At 41.6% G+C, this 19077-nt stretch overlaps 1 protein-coding gene across 4 annotated transcripts in view; it reads right to left on the bottom strand.

The window, feature by feature from the left end:
- The window catches only part of PLEKHM3 (pleckstrin homology domain containing M3), an 84336-nt gene that overhangs the window by 16021 nt on the left and 49238 nt on the right, over nt 1–19077 (bottom strand). For all 4 annotated transcript variants that reach the window (XM_048309559.1, XM_048309557.1, XM_048309558.1 and 1 more), the window contains one exon: nt 2613–2770. In XM_048309559.1, the coding sequence (XP_048165516.1) occupies nt 2613–2770 (158 nt within the window). The remainder of the gene's footprint in view (nt 1–2612; nt 2771–19077) is intronic.

Below are 19077 nucleotides of genomic sequence, written 5' to 3'. Positions count from 1 at the left end.
AACAGCCAACTGAGAGCCACCTTGGAATTGTAATGGCCACTCTGACTGCTGTCACTCTTCTCTCCAAAGAGCAAAAAAAGTCAGGGAGGTAGCCAAAAAACCAAATGCCAGCTCAACACAGACATACATATATACATACACACACACACACACACACAAAAGCAGGCTTCACTTTTCAAACATGCAGCAGAGAGCTGAAGTCTGCAAAAGCTGTCATGCACCAGCTTTTGAATATTTCTAACCTAAGAGCCCAGTTTGCTGGTAGAGTTAACAGCTCAAAAGTGAACAATCATTCAAATGCAAAAAGAAAAACATGGTCTTTGGAGTTCAGCAGCTCTTTCCTCTTTAACTCACCAGCTTCAGCCAGGGTACCTGGCAGTCCAGTACTGTGTACAAAATATGAATACTCTGCTGTAGATAGCAATTCCAGAAAACCAGGACAGAGAAAAGGGAGTTGTAGTCAATTATCTCTGTACACTGTGGACTCAGAATAGTACAACTAAATCACAAATTTGAGCTGTTTACTCAGAGCTCTGTATGACAACTGACAAGGAAAGCTGAACACATCATTAGAATTTTCAGGTGTAATTGCAAGTCTTCACATGAACCTTTTGGACTTGCCATTCCATTTGCTGCAGGTTACCCTGTACATCTCCCTATTTCTAAGCAGCCTCCTCACCTTACGCTTGTCTTTGTAGCAGTCTGTACACCTGCTTCAGAAAACTCTCGCATCTTCAAGAGATGGAAACAAACACAAAACCCCTCCACCTGGCCTTCTCCCTCATTGCTTTGGAGCTGATGGAGCTGTGTAAGCTCTTCTGTTGGCGTAACTTGCCTCCAGAGCAAAAATATGGAACTGAAATAATCTGGTTAGCTCCACATAGGTGCATGCGTAGTATTGAGATGAGAAAACGAACTCGGAAGGGAAATAAAAAATGCTGGGGATAAAAACAAGGTTCGCTTATAAGGAATACAAAAGGAGTAAGCAGAATGACAAAATAAGAAAGAGAAATATTGGAGAACCTTGCATGCTGATTGTGTTTTAATTAAAACCATTAACAAAGACCACTGTCTTTGGCATGACATCAACCATAACTTCACATTTGTGAAACATGAACCAAAGTCCTTTCTGGCTTCTAATTCACATAAAAACGGGCTAGAGCAGCTTCTGTTGCCTTGAGCTGCTGACAAATTCTATTTGATTCCAGAAGGTTTTAAACTCTGTATTTGCAAGGTATGTCTGATCTCAGCTGAAGGGCGGGGAAACATACACCCAATAATGTTTTTGTGACCAAAAATCCCCCAGACAAATCAAATTTTAAAGTAAACTTGCCTTCCCAAATGTTCCTTCACATTCTCATTAATCTTTTGGGAGTATCTTCAATTGCCTTTTATGCAGTCTCAACAGACATCTTATGTTTTATGCCATCTTAGTCTTTCTTTTTAACTCAGCCTATCTCATCATGCACCCTAGATACATTCTTTCTTTAAAATTGTTTATAGAGCTCAGCTGTACACCTTGTTTAGCTTTTATCCACTGCTTTGTCAATACATTTTTTAGAATAAGACTCTGGAAAAACAATGTGCAAACAATCTTTGAAACTCAGATCAGACTGAAAATCCCTTAAGAGTAATCCTTGGTTACTTGTAATTTAACATCTTTGTGCATGCAAGGGAATCAGATTCTTAACAAACCCTTTTAATCGGCTGGTCCCAATTGTTTCCGAAAGTGGGTCCTTGATTTTTTCCCCCTTTCAAATGTACACTTTAGAGAACAAATTACAATGACTGTATTTCAAACAGTCCAAAAAATACTTATCTGTGGAGGAATGATGTGCTCTCAGATATACTGTCTTTATGTTAAGGATGGAAAAAAATGTATCTCCTTTATTCAAAATCCAAGACACTACTGAAAAAGAGTAGTAACACTGCTGTGTTGCCAAGTCTGCTTTGGCTTCCTGTATTTTGCTTCTAGGTTTTCCATGTGACTCCTGTCCCTGACCTGGCATCCAGTACTCGACATGATGTGAAATAAAGTTTCTTTTGTTTAGTTTAGGACTGGCATACACTTATACTAACTTTGTAGCCACCTGAGAACAGCAATGTCATTAAAAAACCAACTTGCATACACAGGCACAGAGGAATAAGCAGATAGAGAGCAGAGCACTAGCCATAACATTTCATGGGAAAGACACTTCAGAATAGATGGTCATTGCTTTATAATGGATGATCCCAGTACATTATGGGCCCAGGGGCACCAGAGAACAGAAAGATGTCTGTGATAACTCCAGAGAAGTCATTTGGCTTTTCAGGATACTTTGCAAACTCAGAAGAACTTTGTATAAATCACACTGTGTGATGACATTGGGGACTCTTCCCTTTTTGAACAGCTATTCTGAGACTTACAGGGCTTTGGGAAGTAGCACTTCTCATTTGTTTCCGTGTCTGTTCATGGTGGCCTCCCTGGAACAGTGATCTACTCTAGCTGCCTAGAAATGTGCATTAGCAGAATCTAGTCCCTAATTCTTTAAATAAAAGGTCATGAGGCTGAGAATCCTCAAGGCTTTAACACTCAAATCAAATGTATGACTGACATTACCACATTGGAGTACCTGCTTGTAGAAACGTCCTCAAAGGGGTAAAGGATTTCTCCATTGTTGCAAATCTCACAGATGAAACCCTTTTGGCTACAAAGGCTGCAGCTGTACACATGAGAGGTGGCAAACTTGATCACCTTCCCCAAGAAAGGAGCCAGCTTTCCTTCAATAACCTGGAATGAGAAGACAATATTGAATGAACCCCCCCTAGAAATAACCAGAATGCCCTGAAGGACTGAGATAGTATTTATTACTACAGAAATACAGCTACGTGCTGTTGGTTAAAACAATAGGAAAGTTACTTCCCAACAATTATAGCTCCATGGAAACGCAAGTGATAATAGTAGTCAATGATCCAACAATGATCTGAACATGAAAAGTAACTTACTATCACTTTCTAAGTTTCTACATGGCAATAATATAAAACATTAGTAGTCATTTTAAGTACAACGATGCATTCATACAATAAGGTACAAAGAAGTAAATAGGAAAGGAGTTTAAGGCTTCCATATTATCTCTGACAGCTACAAACACTGCTTTACAATTTTCCCTTCTTTTTACTTTTTATGCACGTATTGCAGTTTTGTTTTTGTTTCTTTTCCTCCAAAGTACAAGTTTCTTGCATGTATTTTGTGAACAGAGTCCTGGCTTTAGTCCTTTAGTAGGACTGTGGTTCCCATTGAAAACCATTCAAATATAATGTTCTGCTCCTTGCCAAAATGAGTAACTTCTTAGCTAAAGTCTTGAAGAGGAACTGTTTTTGTTGTTTTGGGTTTTTTTTACCTTTACTGCCCAGTTCTCAAATCAAGAAGTCCCAGAGAATCCTGCTAGACCATTAGAAGTGATTAGCACTCCTTGTGTTGGTGTGGAAAAAATGGCCAAGCCATATACATTAAACTGCTAATCACAACACTCATCTAAATTTGTGACTTGGAGACAATGCCCCAATAAGGGGTGCTATTCAGGCAAAATACTTCCCATTCAGATCAAACTTCTAGAGACTTTAAGGAATTCTGCTGCTGTAGGGAATAATGAAGATGGAATAAGGCCCTAAGTGTATATTCTTCTCTCCGGGGCTTCCTGTGGTCTGAATGGCAGCTTGCCAGATTAGTGATAGAAATGTGTCATGGGATTTGATAGCAACCTCCTGTTAAAAGGAAAAAGAATGTAGTAATTGCTGACTGAAGACTTGCACAGGGTTGTGCCCTGAAACCCAAGAGTGGGGAGTTTTACACTCAAGAGTGTCAGACTCAGTTCAGGCATCCCTTCCCCAAATACGGTAACACACCACTTGTAATTTGGGTTTAGTGTAAACAAATCTAGAGAAAGCAGAGACATCAAGGCAGAGAAGAACAACAGAGAGTCTGGGAGCAAATGCCAGGTAGTAAGGAAATAAATTTGTGTTCCAGGGCAACTTCCTGCCCACTAGCCAAGAAAGCCACTACTAACAAGTACACCTGGAAAAGGAGGTGCATGGGGAGTACTGGTGTTGATGGCATGGAATGGCATGGGCTGAAATGTGCCCCTTCTTTGCCTTCAGCTCCAGCCTGCTAACAACACCTGCAACAACAGGAAGCAGCAATGTTATTGCTACTACTGCAGATAGGACATCTGCTCATGTCAGAGGAAAAATGACGTTCCTATTGCATCCTGGTATAGGAAGATCCCCTTCAACCACAATATAAACAATGCAGAGAAGCTGCTGCATGAAATATGAAAATGAAGCCATAGTTCAAGGTAGTGATACTGCTAACCTTCTAACAGATGGTCAGAAGTTAATTTAGCACCCCTAGGCTGGGGTTTGTTTTTCACTTTGAAGGAAGAAATATTTTGCTTGCAGACTCCACAGTTACAGAGGGTCTGAAAGCCACACAAGCTGAGAGTAGGGGAAAGACACAGAAGTTGACAATATTCAATAAACAGAAAGAAAGCAAGAGTGAAGCCACCCAGCTAGTGATAAGGCTACAATCAGCCTCCAAAAACTCACTTTAGGCACTAATAGACGAAATACATGTACAAAGATAATAAATAAACCACAATGCATACAAATTTTCCAGAGAATTTTTGCGCTATAGCAGCCACCTCAGGCCACAAGTGCTCAGCTTAAAATGCCAGGCTAAAGAAACACTGCAAACAAACTCTCTAAATCTGAGCTAATGTCACTGTCAGCAATGATTTAAAAGTTGAATCTCTTAAGTAACATTTTATATAATAATATATATTTTATATATATATAAAATATATTATATATAGAATATATATATAAAATATAATATATTTTATATATATATAATATATATATAAAATAATATATAATAAACACAATCATCATAATCTATTACCTTCCTAAGCACTGAGGGAGAATTTAAGACTGTACAAGGAACAAAAGCTTTCCTGTGCTGAAGAGTTCACAACCTAAGCAAGACGCATCGAGTGGGTAGCTGCCCTGAGGAGACAGCATTATTTGTCCCTCTTTATTTATTTATTTGTATGGCTTGTTGTAGCACTGTAGTGGGTGGGCTTGTTACTCTGGCCACTGCAGACATACAAAGAAGATGGTATCTTCAAAGAGCCATGCATGCCAATTTTGCAATGTGAATTACAGGCCATTTTACTGTATTATAGAAGGAAGACAAAATGCAGCATCAAATCGATGTTATCACTGGTTTTAGCATCTGTAAATTTTGTGTTATTTTGTTTCATCAGAGACCTCAAGGCTCTGTGCACAGGATGATTTTTCCTTGCAGTCTTCTCTCATTCTTGTTTGCAGCTAATAAGAATAAAATCCTCATCTCCATTTATGCTAGGCAAGCAGAAAGGAAGACTTCTACTTGCTGTCCCAAGTCTACTTGCTGTCTACTCACTGTTTTGTGGTAACAGTTCTGCAGTGAGTGTTTTATGGCTTGGGAAAAAGAGCACAGAACATGTAATCAAAGGTGTCAAAACTTCCCCTGTGACGGCCAGAGGTCCAGAGTCAGTCAGTTTAGACACCCCAGAACCACGATGGAAGAGTCCCAGGATGTTCCCAGTTGATGCTAGAATCTGATTTTGAGTTTCAAGGAAACACAGCTGATTAAAGAATAGAAGTGCGATAGTCAAATGTAATGCATTATCCAGGTATCATGGAAATTATGGGAGGAAAAGGAAGACCTCAAGGGGCTGTCTTAGCAGAGCCACTAATATTTATATCACTCTTTACAGCTCTATCTGTTCCTAAAGCCTTTCAGTGATGAAGACTTCACAGCCCCCATGCAGTCTAATCCAGCACACGTCTGTTCTCACTGCTGGAGTCGCTCCTAAGCTTTGACCTGAACCTTTCCTAAGAACATTTCAGTTTACAAAACAGAGCAACTGTGAAATTACACACTACAAGCTGCAGAAAAGTACATCACATTTCAGAAGTGTGGCAATTTAGCACAAAAACTAAGTTAAGAGTATGCCAAAGGAACAGAAACCAAAATTTTCACCCTTGACTTATCCCTTTAACATAGGGGATGTCTCAGCACACACTTGGCAAAGGCTTAAAAATATATTCCTGTCTGTTAAAAAGAAAAAAGCAACAAGCTTAAAACAAATTAAAATTTTGCTGAGTTCAGATTCTCTTCTACCTGCAGCACACATAAAGAGCAAAGTCTGTTTTCTAATCCAAATTCTTTGCAGAGCAAGCAATTGTTTAAATGGTCAAAACTATGGGTGAGAGGTGATTAATGATGGCTTCCCAGTCAGCAATTGACAGAGGGTACAATGCAGCTTTTTCTTCCTTAACTGGTCAAGGACTCCATCCCAACATCATTGTGGACACAGAGCCAGGCTGTACCCAGAATATACTGGTGTACCCTACTTGGTGACAACAGAAGGAAAACAGTTGTGTCCAGAGGTCCAAAGCAAGTTGTGTCCCTGAACAGCCCCAGTGCTCAGATGAGAATCACTGTTCATCTCTCTGGATCAGGAAAATCATTTCTCTAAGCTTCCACAAGACAGAAAGCCATGGCTTTGCACACAGCAGCTCCTGTGTGTGTCACGTTAACATGTGCATACATAAAAGCCAGGCCCTGCCCTCAAAGCACTTACAGCTTAAACCAACAAAGCAAACACTGCTTTTTACAGTAACTGCCACATATCTCCCACCTGAAATGGGACAAGCTGCATTTTGGATGAGCCTCCCATACAGGCTCCCTGCCCACACTGCAGAGAGCATCCCTCTGGCCAGAGTTTGGCTGCAGGTGCCACAGCTGCCAGGGAAGGGAGAGGAGAAGCCAGGAAATCCAGCATGAGCAGCTACATGCCCCACTGCCCAGCCTCCTGCACCTGGCTTGGGAAAGCACAAGCTGTACTGGAAAGCAAGAGGGGAAGGCAGAGACTTGTCTGCAGCAATGGGAGAAACAAAAGGGGTACACAGTATCTGAACACGTGCTGGAAGGGTGGTGACACAATTATTTTAGATGATTTCTGAAACAGAGGCTTCTCATACAAGTCAAAGCTATGAATAAAGGTAACTCAAACTTTCTTCTTGGTATATCTTTGTGCTACTGTTCAGTTGGGGAGCAGTATAATTCTGAAGAAAGAGTTGCTCAGAATGAGTGAGGTGAGGGGGAAATGCAGGGACTGCCAAACACCAGCAGACAAACCAGTGCTGGCAAAGGCTGCGAGAGTCTTGTGCAGTGGGAAGACAGGACACACGCACTGCGTTATGTGTTTCCTGACTCACCAGGAAGACAGGAGATAAAAGGCAGTGGTGGCTATGGTGCAAGTTGAAGTCCCTTTGGATATATCACATTAATATGATTATGAGGGCAATGTGTGATCAGTCAAAGTTTAACTATGTGTCAGGAGGGCTGCTGGCCCCCAGAAGTTTCCTGATCCTTCTATTCAAAGACTGGAAGCTACTCATAGTTCCCTTGCTCTATCAAGGTGATGTTTTCACAAACAAATGGGCAGCCAGCTCTCCCAGAGAACAAGAACTGTAAAGGCCATAGACCAGAGTATCCTCCAAGCCAGAGAAACCCTTCTGAGTGGCCCACTGCGTGCACAACAGGGCTGTTGTTCACAGACAACTTTCAAAAGCAGTGGGTGTTTCCCAGGGGCCTCTGACTGGTGTCCCTGTGTCCGACCTTCACAACGCATTTCTGAGCCCACAACACTGCCCTGCACTGGAGGAGAAGAGGTCCCCTCATCTTTGACACAGGCTGAGTTACAGCTCTGTCCTGACCCTCATCCCAGCTCCCTGGGCCGAGCACAGTGCTGGCAGAAGTCCACCTCCGAAGGCCCCACTGCCCAGCCCCAGCCTTGCCACTATGCAGCACAAACCCCCAGCCCCCATTGCACGCAGCAGAGAAGTCAAGTCACTTTGTCTTGCCTTTTCAGTCAACAAAGACTCCTTGTCTCCTTGAGAACCTACTTACCAGCATGAAGGAGGGTTGCACAAACCAGTCCCATGGGAGAGCAATGTAGTGAACATGGTGTTGCAATGTATGTTTTCATATTAAAAAACCAAACTAGAAAAGTGGCCAAGGGAACAGTGGCAAAACTTCTCAAGTCTGTTGAGAGTTTTAACCCAGAGAGATGGTATCCTAAACTCATGACTTATAAAAACTTTCTGTTTGGGAAACAGAGCAAGACCAAAAACTAGGCATGAAAAAACCCTATCACAGAATTAGAGTTTGTTCCAGTTCCTGAGAGTTGTTCAAATTAGAAAAGACATTAATAGAAGTCTCTGGCTGGGACTAACTGAAAAGCAATTAAATATTGATTGGACAAGGCAAGCATAGAAGACCCCTCCAAACTCAGACTGGGTTGTTTCCAAAGATGTAATATCCCAACAACTTTAGGGGGAACTAGGGGACAGATGTGTAGAAACAGAAGGACAAATGAGTTAGCTGTAATCCACTGTTGCTTCAAGTAACACCTCCAATAGCCTTCCACCCACCTATTAGATCAGGGCCACAGAAATACCCGAACTTTGCATCATGGCCACATAAATCAGTACTGAAGTCTATCAGATGTGATGAACTTTCTGGACAGGAAAGAAAAAACAGTTTTCAGACATTTCTGAGAGCAGTGAGTGTTTTGAGGGCAGGGCTTCTGTCAGCAATGCTAGCTAAGGAGCAAAAGGTACTGAATAAGACCTCCATCCCTGCAGGAGTCTACGTTGAGAATTTGAGTGAGAGTCATCAAAATGCCTACTTTGTGCATTTTTACCAACTTCTAAAAGTGTAGTAGATGTTTACATAGCATGGAGATCATAAATACCTTTGATCACCTACATTAGGACTGTCAGAACAGACAGTAAAGGGAATACAGCTTGCTGAGCTTTCAGATACACTGTTCTGCTCAATGTGAGACACTGCCAAGGTTAAGAAATCCAGATTCTCAACAGTGTCATGGTATATTACAACCACATAAAGTGTTTCTGGATTAAAATAGTTTAAAAATTGTATTTGCTACTCTGAGTAATTCCTACCATACGATAAAAAAAGTACAATCTGACACAGGCTAAACAAAACAATCCTTTATTAGGATCCAAGATAATGGAGAATCAACAGATGAAGGATATTTTAATGGAAGCTATCCAGAAACTAAGAGTAGGAGGATATATCTACACACATCTCTGGGTAGATATTCTGCCAGCTTTGGCACAAGGGGCAATCAAGCAGAGGCATCATGTAACAGAGTGCCTGGGAACACTGTCACTTCACTGTGCCTAAGTGATCAGGGAATAAACACTGAGACGGGAACTTGTGAAACCTCCCCAGCACTCCTGAATCCTGAGATTGAGACTTGCAATTTCCTCATGTACCAGAAGCACTGGAGGAAACCCTGGTTAATATCCTCGTAAAGGAGAACCTGCTGCTACTGCTCTGCTTAAGAGCCTAGACACCATGGTTAAGTATTCCAAGTAAAGTGGTAAAAATACCGTGAAACTCAGGTTCTGTATTCCTGCCACTGTGAGACAAGCTAAATTTGCCAAATGGCTTTGTGACCCCACCCTTGTAAATCAGCTTGTTAATCATTATTGTCATAGAGGTGATAAAGTTGTTTTATGAGCCAACAGTGAAGCAGTAACATTAACTACTTATGCAGGGGCTGGTGTATTTCTCTGCAGATAACATTTATTAGAAGGCACTCTCTTTAAAGACACAGGTTTGCTTCAAAACCTCCTTTTGGTGCACTGAGCAATCCATTCCTCTTATTCCTCCAGTCTGATCTACATGTCAGACACGAGTGATGTCTGGAGGGTATGGGTTAAGCGATATGAAATCCCTAAAACACCTTGAACTACAGGTTCAAATCTAAACTGGATTGTCCTGGCCTCTCCTCCTGCCAGAACAAAATTTATGATTATTTCTCAAGGCCAGACACACACTTGGGTCTATCTGAGAGACAGACATAGACAGACTTTGCCAGGAGGCACTGATGCAATGCAGAAGAAACATGAAAGGCCAAGAGGCACTGAGAAAACAGAAGGGGTGGTGGACACGAAACTCATTCATGATCCCCAATTATGTAAATTGAAGAGACAGAAAGTACTCTAGTTCACAGGAAAAATGTCACAAGCATGTCTGGCAGAAGGAAGCTACCTGAAGGAGCAGTCAACAATTGTGCACAGCCTTCCACCATCCTCTAAAGACAATGTTTCTGCCCCCACTGGTTGTTTTCTTTCTACCTCTCCAGAAACATTTAGTTTGAATCCGGCCTTTTCCTAGGTAAGCTCCAGCTTTCCCTAGACTTTAAAGCATCACAGAGAACATGCTTCCTGGACTGAATGAAAGGGCAGATAAAATATCCTGAACAGACTGTCTTCAATTCACCACTTGGATGCTCACCACCCTCCAAATTCCACCGGTGGAAGCTTTGTAGAGGAGGACTAAAGGCTCAATAATCTTTCTTCACCTCCAGGACAGGTGAGAAACATGCTTTTAAAAAAACTAGCAATGATACAAGAAAAAGCACCTTCAGAAACCTCCAGTTCGTTCCTCACCCTCCAGCACAACCAAAATGACTGTCTGATTTGTTTGAGAGCTTCTCACCAAGAGAGATCCCACAACAGGCCAGTGCACAGAACAACCAGAAAGTTGGTCCTAATGCCTGCCTTGGATCTCTTTTGCTTCAGTCAGCTATCTTTACTCTGCACTCTACCTCCTATCCTTACACTGCAACATCTGTTTCAGAAACTTTTTTCTGACAAACTCTCTCATCTGTCACAGGTAGTCTCTGTCACAAGCCAGGACGAGCAAAAGTGGACTGGGGCTGCAGGGAATATACAATGGTTGCCTTTACCTATTTGTTTACTGGAGAACAAGCAGGTATTCCCTGCATTCATTAAACATGGCAGTTGGGCATTAAAGCTGAAAGAGTAAATGGAATCTCTGCCCCATGAAGATTTCAGTGGGGTCAGGATTTCTGTGATAAAACACAGACTCAGAGACAAGCGTGCTACAATGTGCTTAGCTAAGGACAATGCAAGTTGCAGAGAAAATAAAGGGAAAACATTCCCTGGCTGGGAAGTTCCTAGTCATTTATATCTAGGGAACAGACAATGCTTGTGGACTGCTAATTTCCTTGAGGATTTTTTCTCTTCCGTTGGCCAGATTCTTAACACCACAAATTCTTGTTATGATTTCAATGCACAATTAATCTTTAGCTCAAAGGAAAGGGAAATGGAAGGAGGAAGGATGATCATGAGGTAAAAGTTGCAGAGAGGCAGATAGCAGATCTTAGGTCTGCCCCATCTTTTGTGCAATATACTAGTCAGCTGGCTTTCCTTGCTCCATTTTGACTCCCAGTCATCTCTTTCAGACTGCCTGTCTTGTTTATTTAAATTACAGGTGATCTAAGGCAAGAATGATCTCTTACTATTTGTGTGAACACACATTAGAATCAGTCACTGTGCACTGCTATAAAACAAATTTAAAAAGAACACAGCAGTAACTTTAGAAGAACCCCATCTTCTGTTGCGACAGGCATGCTGTGGGCCACAATCCCAACTCCCAAAAGCAACAATGATACACCCCACCCCACCCTCTCTCTCCTCTTCCCTTTACACCCTTCGCAGGTCCCTCGATGTCCCAAAAGCCTGTTCAGCCTGTGGTACAGGTGACAGCAGGGTGGGCACGAGCAGGCAGGGCCAGGGACTCTGTTCACCCACTGCTGACACCAGTGCACATTGTGCCGCGCTAACTCATCACCCACACAGAGCAGAGAGCAACCTGAAAGGAAACCTTGCAATAAACACTGCAAAGAACAAAAAGAACCCCACAAAACCAACTGCCAAATAAATCAAACTAAAGCAGAGCAGAGTAAATGAGTGAGATTTGAATAAACAGAAGTCAGAAGCCCCCTTTGACTTGTTTGCACCAGGCAGTCTGCACTGATGGCAGAGCCATTTGCTGTTGATGGTCCTTCCAGAGTAAACTCCTCAATATGTTGCACTTTAGTTTGGTATTAAACACAATATTCTACATATTCCAGATATTCCACAAATTAGCTCCTAACTAGAACAGGCACTGGGAAGAGGAAGAAATACCAGGTCAAGAGCAAACACTGCTAATCTGTGACAAGCACACATAGGCAGGGGGCAAGGTGACGATGGAGTTTTACATTGGCCGAGGGAAAGGAAAAACAAACTGGTGACAGTTCAAGTGAATTTATAGCAGGAGACGGAGAGGATGACAAGGTTCCTCCAAGCCCTCCCCTACTGTTCTCATTGAAAGGAAGAAATGCCAGAAATTTCAGCAGGTCTCTGGATGCAAGCTGGCACAAGTACGGAGGAGATGGAATTGTCTCAGTATAAACAACATGCCTGGAAATCACCTGTGCCAGCTCTGCAATAAGGCTCACATTTACTGTGTTTCAATTGTCTTTCCTCCTTTCTCTTTCCCTCAAGGTTTCCAGGCAGTTACATGTCCATTTTGTCACACCCCAAGTTCTCCTGATCTTGCTGCACGGATGAATTATAGGTTGTTTTAAGAAAAAGGTATTCAAGCAAAGGTTAAAGGCTGTTTTAACCAAACAGGGTTGAAAGAGTACCAGGAATTTGGCTGGTAGAGAACAGAAAGCACTTTACTTAGCTTAAAAACATACGTGACTCTAACCACAGAAGCAAATATGCATTCAGGCAGAGAGTACATATACACTTCTTTTTAAGATTAAACAGGCAATTGCATGCAGAGATATTAACTAACTCTACATGCCCACTGAGGAATATGTTATTTCATGAGTGATAGCGCAAAATTAGAAACTTTCCTGCCTTGCTTAGGACTGGATCTGGGCATTTCAAGGAGTCCTCTGAAGGATTTAGAACAAGAAAGCAACATACCAAGAAAAATGGCTGTGGCTACTCTGAAAAAAACCTCTGTGAGTACAAAGTCTATTCAGAAGAAAAATCTAAAAAAAAGTTCTTCTCTCATACAAGCAGATAGCCCTGAGCCAGTATTTTATTTATTGGGAATCTGGTTTCTTGGGATGTTAGTCCTGAAGGAACACCCAGCTGGCTCTCCCAAATCATCATTTTACATGAAGTAGAGCAATGAGTTCAGAGCCCAATCTTTCACACTGCTAACCTGCATCTCCAGTACTGTGCTTTTCATTCTGCACAGCAGAAAATAACAGAAGAAACCTGTTTAGCACAAAGCAGTAGAAAAGGGGTAACTTATATTACTGCTGCCACTTCTGTGAGCTAAAAAAAATTGAAATATCTCTGGAGATCTCAACTCAAAAGTTCCTGCAAACCACTGGCACCACTACTGGGTCATTTTAAACAGAGTTTCATTTTAAAAAGCCACACTTACCCAAGTGACCTAGATTACATATTCACATGGAAAAGGACCACAAGTATTTAACAGACCCTGTTAAAAATTATGGTTTCACACAGTGCAGGAACCAGTCCTACTACTAAAAATATCCACTAACAATCTTGCTAGATCTCTCGACTTTGCCTGCAATACCTAATTCAGATGAACTTGTCTTTCTGACAGCCGCCTGCCAAAATGCTCCCAGCCAGCTCTCCATCCCTGAGCCTGGCTGGCTCTGCCATGCTCTCTGCCTGACCATGAGCCACTCTGAATGACAGCAACTCCCTTCCCCAGCAGAGCTGAGGTAAAAAGGAAACGCCAGTAAGATCATTGCCATTACCACTAATTGTAACCAGAGCTGTCAGCACTTTGGGGAATTACACACACACTAGGAACATCAGCTAACCTGAAGCTTCCTGTTCTGCTGAAAGGCAGCTCAGTGCTGGCAAACTCCAGGGAGTGACAGAAATAAATGATGTGCCAGGTACTTTAGGATGACCCTGCTTGAGCAGGGAGGTTGGACCAGATGACACAATGTGGTGCTTCCAACCTCACCCATTCTGTGAGTCTGTGATAAAGGAGCCACAGCCACAGGAAAGCAGACAAGCTGTTTAACTGCTGCTTTGCTATCAGATCTTTTAATACTTACGAAGATGTATATTGTGTGTTTTTTCCATCCTAGGACTAGTTCCATATTCCTCTGCTAATACAGTTACTTTAGAACACTCTCAATCAGGCACAGGTCAATAAAGGATGTCATAAAGACAGCTATTAACATTTTACCATTGTGGTCCAAGATCTTTACATAGTTCATGTAGAGAACTATCTGGTATTATTATACTGGTAGTAACACACTGCAGGACTTGCACCTCTGTCACACATGCTTGCTTGGGAGGCTGGGGATGGGAACCAATGTTTTCCCAACAGTGCTGAACTCTGAACTGTGGCAGCTATGACACAGATGTAGTGCCTGGCATTTTGCTGCCCTTGTTGAGCACAGTCAATTCCCACAGAACTGTGAAGAACCAATCTTCAGTCATCTCAGCACAGGCAGGCCTGCCCAAAACCTAATTCTCCTTCCCATTTGCCACCTCCTGCCCCTCAAGCAGAAAAAGGGCTTGCCTAAAATTAAAAGGATCTGCTGGTACAGCTACATGGGTAAACCACTTTGGTAAATAAAAGTTTAAGATGATACAGCTTATATTGGATCACTGAATGAAACAAATGACAGCAACAGACTTTCTCACTGATATAACTGAGTTTGCACTAATGCTTTCACAGGCACAGCTATATCCACTAAGAGCACAGGGGTGTTTGTGATGTACCTAACTCAGTAATGCTTCTAGAACTAGAGGAAGCCTGAAGTATCTTAGCCAAACCCCATTTTTTCAATCAATACAGCCACATGCATAGGCATGTGGGTTAGATGCTACATTGCATCCCTTTAATGCATGAATAAAAAGGAACTGCTGGGCAGAGACACCACCACTGATGGGCTGGGAATTCATCAGGCTGCATGTTACAGATCTATACTAAGCATTTATCAGCAACTGGTAACTGAGGACTGAGTTATCAGAAAAGAAGCTTTCCTTCTGAAAAAAACAGCAAGTAAAAGGCAAAAGAAGTCCACATCTTGCATTCTTTGCTATTGTTGGGACTGATGAAACAACTTGTCTAAATCAACCTACAGCTTTGCATACATAAAAAAGAATAGAAAGAGCATCTCCAATCTCCTCCTTCACTTCTGTCTAGGAGGTGAAATGAAAGTACAGCGTGGGTTAAAAGCCTGGAGAAGTGAAGGATACCTAATGATTTCTTTGCTCTTCTCAGGCTTTCTAATCCTGATCTAACAATGTATTAGGCTCAAATTAGGTAGAACTTTTGTTTCATTGAAGTTCATTTTTATTCCCCGTGTCTCTTTTAGGGAGCCTTATATGTGGAAAAGCTTGACCACAAACATTAAGATTTCCCAGGGAGGAATGCTTCTGTGAGACCAACAGTCCACCAAGCCTAAAATGCTACCAGGGGCTGTAGTCAGTGCTGTATGTAATCAGTGTTAGAAATGTCAGAGGAAGATGAAATCACTGATCTGTCTGTCAATAGGGGAGACATCTTCCTAATCCCTTCAGTATAGTATGTCTAGTCTGAAATCTTTTAATCCTTTTATTTTAGGTACTGTAACTGTGGATATTCCCATTATGGATACTTAATCCTCTCAAAGATTATACACTTCTGGCCTCAGTGACATTATTGTGGCATTAAGTTCCTCATATGCACTGTGTTCTGCAAAGAAGCATTTCCATTAAGGATTTTTATGCATCCCTCATACTCACTGTATGATCTGTGCCATATTATTGTGACAGAAGTGCTCTCCTGTTCATCCTTTCTCTGCACTGTTCTTCACATTATTCATAGGTTCATCTACAGGTAGTCAGGAAAGTTGATCTGAAGTCAATAATGTTTTAATTAAATTTCAACAGATTAGTTTATCTACAATGTTAAAATGGATGAATTATACTACATTAAATCCCTGTATGGACATACACATTCAGAATGAAAATGGCCTTAATACAATTTATGTCACTTTGCTTCCAAAGTAAATGGAGATAAACCAAATGAAAGCCACTTATATTTTGAATAACAGTATTTACACAGTGATTCAATGTAATTCAACTCATCTTTTAAAATTCCCATATTTTGTCACTTCATTATTTTTCCCTGAAGGCTCCTGTGTAAACAAGTCTTCAAATTACCATCTTTTTAAACCTCCCATCTTGCTCACAATTTCCATCCTTGACATTCAGTAATTATTGCCCTTAGGTGGATCCTTCTCATTTTACTGTATCTTTTAAAGTTGGTATAACCAGGATGAAATAATTGCCATGATTAAGAGAGATTCTACAGTAAAGACCATCACAGAATCACAGAATGGGTAAGGCCAAAAGGGACCATAGTGGGTCATCTGGTCCAACCTCCATGCTCAAGCAGGATTATCCCAGATGATGTGGCACAGAACTGTGTCCAGGCAGCTCTTGAATATCTCCAGACAGGGAAAACTCCACAACCTCTGGGCAACTGGTTCCCATGCATGGTCACTGCACACTAAGAAGTAAATAAGTTCTTCCTCATGGTTTGGTGGAACTTCCTGTACATCACTGCAATAATCTTTGTACACTTGTGTATCTTGCTATTTAACATAAAAAAGAGGCAAGACACTAATTAACTCTCTGTGGATGAACCATCTGAATTTGGAAATCACCACAATAGCCCTTTCTAGACTTTTACTTCAAAAGCTCACATGTTATGTAGTGTAAGTAGCAAGAATTACTTTTCATAAGAAATACAAGACTCTTGTCTGAGTCAGCTTTGGTCCAAACCAATGTTTAACAGTGTAAAAACTGTCAGTTTCAACAAAAGCAGCCCCATAATCACATCTGTAAAATTTGAATGGATAGTATTTAACTCCTGTTGCATGAACTCTGTCCATACACACACAAAGCACTGATAATTGCATTAGTACTGTCAGCAGAGAACAGAGTTCACACCTCCAGCAGGGTTAAGATGAAACTACCCTGGACTGTAACAGCACATCATGGTCTATAAGACTAATCCATTCTTCCAGTGCACTATGTCTGCTAAACCCAGCAAATTCAGGAGTGAATATTTGCTTCCTAACAAGCGGAGATCTCCCTCTTGAAAGCTTTAATTGACTGGAATAGCCCTGGATAAACTGCCTAACAGAGATGCAGAGGGTTATCGGTGATGCAGGGCAGATGACACAAGCAGGGGTTGGAAAGAAAAGCAAGGGTAGCCAATAAGGCAGAACAGGTAAACTGTGCTGTTTGTGCCTGTTAAATCCCACTTGGTGTTTCTGCCTATTCTATCTGAACACACCTAATCAGTTATCTCATCTGCTGACACCTCCAATGACACCAGGATTCTAAGAACATGTACCCTACGGGAATGCCCACAGATAGACTTCTGAAAATTTTAATGTAGTCCCTGGGGCCTTGGTCTGCAGTGAAACCTTCTGGAGTACACGTATGCATTTGTGTGCACATACAAACAAAGACTGTCACTTGCTGCCTCTTTGCCTCACATCTGCACTACAAGCATTTGTTAATGACCCAAGTACTAGCAAATACCACTGCCTCGCCAGAATTTGGGAAATTTCCAAAGTTAGGACCATTTTGTTCCAATTTTTTTTTCTCTGCTTTTAACCGCACAGTTAAAGTCTTCCCCACTAGAGCCCAATCCGAATGGATCCAAGCAACAACCATTCCCAGACCACCAGACAGCTCAAGTATATACTCTGCTAAATTCATAATATCTAGGCCCTGTTAAGCTTGGAAAGAGATTTCTATGGGATTTCATCTTAGAATAGTATTATAAGCTGCTTCATCTACTGGCAAACAGGCATTTCAACCTTTTTGCAACTAAGAACAGACCCTCAAACACCATTTCTGAAACTCAGCTGCTTGGTAGGAAACAACCAAGTTTTCTGGGATCTTTAAAGGGAATTTGGCCAGGAAACAAATCAGAATTGAGCTGAGACTAACCAGGGTAAAGGTTGCTTATATCTGCAGATTACCCCTCTCTGCTTTTCTAATTCACTCACCATGCCTTATCTTTCCATTAATCTTTAATAAACCTTTTAGTTAATTCCCCAAACACATGCAATCTACATGACAGCAGGATACAGTGCAAAAGCAGTCCATGGATATGAGGAAATAGGCAGCAGAGGAATCAAATGAGGGAAAACTTTCAGGATTAAAACTACCCAAACTGCAGGTCAGTGCAAAATGATGAGCAACTGGGAGAAAGCAGCAGTAAAGGGGAAAGCAGACAGGAGGGAGGGGCTGTTAAGGGTGTTAGTATTTATCTGACCATTGGATTCATTTTCTCAATGGGGCCTTCCTGTCTTTTCAACTCTGGATCCACTTTGACGAAAACAGGCAATCTGATTTCAAACTTGGGAGCCTCTGAAATGTGGAAACCCCTCTCTATGCTGACAACAAGGATATAGCTAGATTAAAAGGTAAATGCAATTTAACCCACCCCAGCAGAAACTGTAATCAAATTATATTGCCTCTAAATATGATAAGTTTGGGACTGGGGCCCTCAGGGAAAGAGAAGGTGTCTTGCAAACACAAACACAAAGAAACATGTTAAAGGAGACTGCCAAATCAATGCATGAATTATGATTCTACCCTCCTTCTCTCCCCCCCAGGGTGCTTGATAAGCTGCTGATTGCTTCTAAAATATCTACTACCAATGCTAGGAACTGATTAAGCAGCTTACAAAGCACTGGGGGCTAAGAGACAGGCCCACCAGGGAGACTGCAGCTCTGGAGTTAAGTAGCTTGCTTTTTCATGGCTTGATTATTAAAGATGAGATAGCAGAACATGCTGAAAAGATGTTGAAACAGTTTTAGACCTCAGGCAACTGGCCTTTTTATTTTATATATGGAATAATTTCTACCCTGTGACTTCACCAGCCAACAAAAACCATGTTTCCCGTTGTTCTGTGGTCTCCAGCTCTGAGGGGCATCTGAGCTACCTCAACTTAATGTGTCAACTGAACATCCAGAACTGACTATGCTACCCATATCCTGCAAAAAAGGCACCACTAGAAAAGGGACACATAGGTGGAAGAAGCTTAAAACACTGTTTTACACGCCACTGCCAACA

This window comes from Corvus hawaiiensis, chromosome 7, assembly GCF_020740725.1.
Source record: "Corvus hawaiiensis isolate bCorHaw1 chromosome 7, bCorHaw1.pri.cur, whole genome shotgun sequence".
Lineage (NCBI taxonomy): Eukaryota > Metazoa > Chordata > Aves > Passeriformes > Corvidae > Corvus > Corvus hawaiiensis.
The sequence above is the reverse complement of the archived record's forward strand: the minus strand, read 5'-3'. Positions and strand labels throughout refer to the sequence as shown.